Source organism: Chrysemys picta, chromosome 17 (assembly GCF_011386835.1).
Source record: "Chrysemys picta bellii isolate R12L10 chromosome 17, ASM1138683v2, whole genome shotgun sequence".
Classification (NCBI taxonomy): Eukaryota; Metazoa; Chordata; order Testudines; family Emydidae; genus Chrysemys; species Chrysemys picta.
In genome coordinates this window covers 22,154,144-22,160,323 of record NC_088807.1, presented here as the reverse complement: position 1 = coordinate 22,160,323, position 6,180 = coordinate 22,154,144, and the positions used below count along the sequence as shown (strand labels likewise).

The following is a 6,180-nucleotide window of genomic DNA, read 5'->3' as shown; positions in this document are numbered from 1 at the left end:
CAGGCTCCTCCCTTCCTCCCCCACTGGCTCTGGCTGGGCCGGCGCCCCGGGAAAGCCCAAGACCCTCCGGCCTGGGGCACTGGCCAGGGGGAGCCGAGCCCTGGATGTGCCACAGCCCCACACAGCGCTGGCACGGGGGAGCCTCTCAGCCCCTCAGCTAAGCTCTGGAGTGGGGGTGGGGGAAGTGATTTCCAGCCTGTTCCCACCCCGAACCTGCAGGCTCCACAGCAGCCCCCCAGGCAGGGGCTTAGCACCCTCTTCACCCCCCACCCCCTCGCCCTGGGTCCTGCCCCCAGGGAGCACGGGGCTGCTCCGTCCCCTGGGCACCCTCCCGTGCTGAGCCCCCCCTCTGGCCGTGGTCACTGAGGCCCCTGCAGTCAGGTTCCCTGGGCCCTGGGGCACAATGCAGCCTTAGGGCTTAACCCCTTCCTGCCCGCGTTGTAGCTGGGGGACAGGAGGCGGCTGGGTTATGTGGGTGGCCAGCAGCAGCCTGGGGGTGTTCGCTGCCTTTCCACACTGTGCGGGCAGGAAGGGACAAGCTGCTTCCATCCCTGGGGGAGAGGGGGAGAGATGAGCTCTGCAAAGACACTGGCCAGGTCATTCCTTCCCCCCCAGCTCCTCCCTGGTGGCTGGAAGCAGCTCCCGTCCCTTTCCTCCCGCACAGGGCCGAAAGGCTGCTGCTGGCCTCATTCTGGTGTGAACCCTGGCAGAAATATGGGGGGGGGGGGCATGTGACCTTGTGTCTCCCCCCACACAAACACGTGTTGCCTCGGGAAGACATGGCACCAGGTACCAGGACAGGCACGGAGGTCGGAGAGTGCTGGGCAGGGAGGTTTGGTCACCACCCCTGTGTGAGAGAGGGATCTCAGAGAGGTTCCTCTGGCTGGGTTTTGTCCCAGGGGCCCCGTCTCTTGGACCGTGCAGTGAGGACGTGGCGCAGTGACTGTGCCGGGCTCTGTCTCACGGCCTGTCTCCTTCTCACTGCAGAGCTCAGCTACCCCAAACCCTCCAAAACCCGGCCAAAACTGCGATGCCCCCTAGTGCCTCCCATGGCCATGGGGCAGATTCACCTGGAAATGCTCACAAGGGGGAAAGGCAGATGCCCCCAAAATGTGGGGGGGCAACTTCCATTGTCCCCCTTTCCCTGCCCCTGCCCTGCTCCCCTCAGCTCCTACAACTCAGCCCTCACACCCCAATGTTCCCCCACATTCTCCCAACCCTGCATTCCCCTGCCCCCTCCTGCCCCCCTGAGCCCAGCCTGGTGCCCAGCCAACTGGGGACACTGGGAAATGGCAGCAATCTGAGGGTGGGGATGAGCATTTGAGAGGGAAAAGGGCAGGGGTGTGAGGAGGGATGGGCCATGGTGGGGGCAGGGTGTGCGCGGGGGGCAGGCTCAGGGGGTTCTGAAGGGGAATAGGCCAGGGGCAGGATGGGAGGTTGGGGGGGGCAGGCTGGGGTGGGGGGTATTATTTATGGGTGACAGGCTGGGGGTGACTCTGCTTGGCAGCTAATCTGCTGTTCATCCCCCTCCTGCTCCACGGGGCCGGGGGCAGCTATGGGGGGAGGCTCCTGGGCAGTTGAGGGGCAGCTGGTGAGCAGGGGGGTCGGGAATTTAAGAAGCCCATTGGAGCATCGGACCAGGCTCCTGAACCATCTTCTAATGGTGCTCCTGAGTCATGTGAGAACAGAGGGGTGACGGCGCCGCCACCACACCCGGGTCCAGCCCGACCCCCACTGCCCCCCTGCTCTAACCACTAGACCCCACTCCCCTCCCGGAGCTGGGAATGGAGCCCCCTGACCCCCAGCTTTCTCCTGCCCACTAGCCAATGGCATATAAACAAAGCCTGTGTCACGTCCCTCTCTAGGGGCCTGGCCACATAACCACTGACAGTGTCTCCTCCAGCTCGGGGGCAGGGTCTCTGTGGGGGCATTAGCAGGTCCCTGGGTCTCTCCCGGCTGGTGACCCATTGTTGGACTGGGATGAAATTTCTCTTTCTCTGATTTTCTTTTGAACCTGGTTGATTTAATTCACACGCTGAGAAAAGCCCCTTAGAACCAGGCGTTACAGTGTAAACCCGTCATCACTGCTCAGCTATGGCGCAAGGGGCAGCAAACCCAGGCGTCCCCCATCGCGCCCGCTCCTCACACGGTGTCACAGCTCGTGTCAGAGGTGGGCAGGTTTGCAGGCTGAGAGGGAAGGCTGCAGAGTCAAACCCTCCAGCAAAAGGAAATGCCACAGTTACAGTTTCCTGAACGACCTTAACTCTGCCCGTTCATGCAGCTCCATTACGACGCCAGCCTTTAATTGCAAGATCATGTATTAACTTTACCTACATGGGTCACCAGCCGCTTGAACCCAGAATGAAAGGGGGATGGAATTGTCATGGAAATCGTGGTCAGTGGAAGATTGAAGACCAGACCCCATGGTCGCCTGTGTTACGAAATGGAGGATTTTCTTGTGTTTTCCTTGGTTTTCAATGGTTTGCATACAGAGGGAGTGGGTCTCAGTGTCCCTGGGTGTTACTGGTTTAACGAGGTGAGGGGAGAGGGAGTTTGGGACCCACCCGATGGCCTGGATGATGGAGACCCCAGCGACTGGTGACCTGACAACCCGGAGGCCCAGCTCAGGAGTTGCAGCCAGTTCTGGCCAGTGGGTGGACAATGGGCTGCAAAGAGAGGACCAAGTGACCTAACCAGCCGGTTCCAGCCAGAGGGGCCAGAGGACAGAAGAGAGGAGAGGAGGCCCAGGCAACCCGGTTTATGACCCTGCTTACATGGAGAGAAGACAATGGACAGAGGCAGGGCTTGGGGTTGGTGATATCAGATGCCCAGCTGGGAGCAGGGGGGCTCGGGGCTGGAGAGGGGGAGCAGGCAGAGCCCACCTGGATGCAGGGAAGACTGGGATGTGCTGTGCTGAGGGAGGCCAGGACTCAGGCCCTGAGAGTTTCCTGTGCTGTGTTCAATGCTCAATAAACCCTCCTGTTTCATGCTGGCTGAGAGTCACTCTGGTCTAGAGAACAGGGTTGCATCGTCCCCTTCGGGGGAAGAGACCCCAGCGCTCCAGAGCGAGTGGACTCCCTGAGGGGCCCCATGGCAAAAGACAGGTGTGCTAAGGCTCAGAGAGGTGTGGCTCCTGGAGGTGGAGGGGCCTAACCCCAAGAGAGATTGGACCCCCGGGAAAAGGGCCGTCTCACTGAAAGGGGCACCCCCCACGGACCGCACGGGGCCAAGAGTGGGCACAACCTGTGAGTCTGTGACAGCCTGGCTCTCACCCTGATGCACCTTCCACAAGGCTGCAGGGTAAGTTGATGGTGACCTGTCCCCCCTCTCCACAGAGACACAAACAAGCTGTGAGCTGCATGACACTTGGCCAGTTTTGCAAAGCCCTCTGTTTACTTTGACCGCAGTAGATTTCATCTGCAGATTAGAGACAGGGTGTGATGGACGCAGGAAGAGATGAGAGATTGTCAACTTCCTGTAGCTGGAGCCACCAGCTGAGTTCCTCATTTGGGACTCGGTGGAGCTGGGCACCTGGGTCTTGGAGGCAGCCCTGAGTGGCCCCTTGCTGCCCCCATTATGGTGTCTGCTCTCATGATCCTCTTCCTTGGTGAGTATAGGAGACAGAGAGGGCTTTTGTCCATAGGGGGTTGGGATCTGAGACCAGGGCATGTGCCCATGGGGGGAAACTGAGACCAGGGCATGTGCCCACAGGGGCGGGGGGATCTCAGACCTGGGTGTGTGTCCATATGGGGGAATGTGAGACCATGGCGTATGTCCATGGTGCGGGGGGAACTGAGACCAGGGTGCAGTATTGAGTTGCTCTGGGATCTGGTCCCTAATGAGCTGTCTCCTTACCAGGCTGCTGGCTGGCTGGGCAGAGCAGGGAGTTTGGAGGTGAGTATCTGTGGGGCAGGGGAAACTTTAGTGTTCAGGACGGGGAGGTCGGGGGAAGCAATTTTGAGCCTGTTCAGACCCCGAAGCTGCAGACTCCACAGCAGCTTCCCAGACAGGAGCTTAGCACCCCCTTCACCCCCCACCTCCTCGCCCTGGGTCCTGCCCCCAGGGAGCGCGGGGATGCTCCGCCCCCTCGGCACCCTCCCCTGCTGAGCCCCCTCTCTGGCCGGGGTCACTGAGGCCCCTGCAGTCAGGTTCCCTGGGCCCTGGGGCACAATGCAGCCTTAGGGCTTAACCCCTTCCTGCCCGTGCTGTACCTGGGGGACAGGAGGCGGCTGGGTTATGTGGGTGGCCAGCAGCAGCCTGGGGGTGTTCGCTGCCTTTCCACACTGTGTGGGCAGGAAGGGACAAGCTGCTTCCATCCCTGGGGGAGAGGGGGAGAGATGAGCTCTGCAAAGACACAGGCCAGGTCAGCCCTTCCCTCCCCTGCTCCTCCCTGGTGGCTGGAAGCAGCTCCCGTCCCTTCCCTCCCGCACAGGGTCGAAAGGCTGCTGCTGACCTGTGATGGAGCAGGGAGCGGGGCAGATTTGACCTGGGAATGTTGCAGGGGGGTTGCAGTGGGGATGTGGGAATTCCCTTGAAGGAAGCTACCTGAGCTGTAACCTGAGCCAGGAATGGGGGTGGGGAGAATTAACACCTTCTGCCCAGGAGACTGAACAAAGGAGAGGAGGAGCTGGGGGGAGGGGGAAGAGAGGAGCAGCAGGAGGAGTTTTGGTTTAGTTTCAGGTTGGGCTGGGTGGTGCAATGCAGGGAACCCCAAGCTGGGGTCTAAGCTCCCTGAACCTCCCAGAGGGACCTAATTGATGGGGTCTGGTCGTACCTACACGCTCTGCTTGAGACTGTGTTCCTGTCCTTAAATAAACCTTCTGCTTTACTGGCTGGTTGAGAGTCACAGTGAATCTCAGGAAGAGGGGTGCAGGGCCCTGACTCCCCCACACTCCGCAACAACTGGTGGCAGCGGCCGGATCTACTGCACCCCGTGGACGGCGCTTCCTGCAGTAAGTGACTGGGGAGCAGTAAAACAAAGGGGGATTGACGGGGACCAGGCGTGCTGAAGAGTGAGAGAGAGACGGTTATTACCCCTGGGAGTGTGTGACCAGCGAGAAGGACTTTTGCAGTAACAGGGTCCCCCGGGGGGATCGCAGCGAGTGGTCCCAGGGGCGGAGAAGTCTGCAGCTCGACCCTGGCAGAGAGGTGGTGACCTCGAGAAGGACTGGCACACTAGGGGTCCCCCTGGGAACTGTGGGGAGCTGTGAGCACACAGGCCGGTGAGTGGCCAGCAGGAAGATGTATGTCAAGCGGCTTAAGAGCGACCTGGTGGAGCTGTGCAAGCAGAGGGGGCTGCGCATTGGGAGGCTCACCAAAGAACAGCTCATTGCCCGGCTGGAGGCGGAAGATCGCGCGAATGAACTGATCCCTGTGTCTCAGGGAAGCAGCCTGGCAAATGCAGCGCAGGCACCAGTGTCTGTCCCTGCTGGGAGTGGTCAGCCGGCTGCTGAGGGCTTCCCGAGACCCCTCCTTCCTATGCCTAGGGGAAGGGTGGGGAGGAGCCCAGCAAATACCGAGGGCGCTGTGACCCCCCCGGCCAGCAGGGGATCCTCCCGGCGAAGCTCGCCGGCCAGCAGAGGATCCTCCCGGCGACGTTCGGCATCCATGGAGCAGAATTGGCTGGAATGGGAGAAAGAGCTAAAACTGAGAGAGCTGGAGGATCGTGAACAACAGAGACAGCATGAACGGGAGGAGAATGAGAGACAGAGACAGCATGAACTGGAACTGGCGAGATTGAAGGGCAGCGAACCCCCGGCTGCGGTGAGTGAGGGGGGACCCAGGACTGCACGGAGCTTTGATAAGTGCATCCTGGCCCCACGCAAGGAGGGGGAGGACATGGATGACTTCCTGGAGGCCTTTGAGACGGCCTGCGAGCTGCACCGGGTTGATCCTGCGGACAGACTCCGGGTCCTTACCCCCTTACTGGACCCCAAAGCCGTGGCATTGTACCGCCAACTGGAAGAGGCAGAGAAAGGGGACTACGAACTATTCAAAAAGGCCCTGCTACGAAAGTTTGGGCTGACTGCTGAGATGTACCGGGAAAGGTTCCGGAGTCAGGATAAAACCCCTGAGATCTCATATCTGCAACTAGCCGTCCGCATGGAAAGATACGCCAGCAAGTGGGCTGATGGGGCCCAGACGAAGGAGGACCTGATTAAACTGCTGGTACTGGAGCAA

The 6,180-nt window shown here is 60.6% G+C and overlaps 1 protein-coding gene across 1 annotated transcript in view; it reads left to right on the top strand.

Moving 5' to 3' along the window:
• Positions 1-1,495: 1,495 nt before the first annotated feature.
• LOC135976219 (immunoglobulin superfamily member 1-like) overlaps positions 1,496-6,180 on the top strand; it is a 42,861-nt gene continuing 38,176 nt past the window's right edge. The window contains exons 1-2 of the mRNA XM_065570965.1: positions 1,496-3,607; positions 3,859-3,894. Of these exons, the coding sequence (XP_065427037.1) occupies positions 3,577-3,607; positions 3,859-3,894 (67 nt within the window). The 5' untranslated portion in view covers positions 1,496-3,576. The remainder of the gene's footprint in view (positions 3,608-3,858; positions 3,895-6,180) is intronic.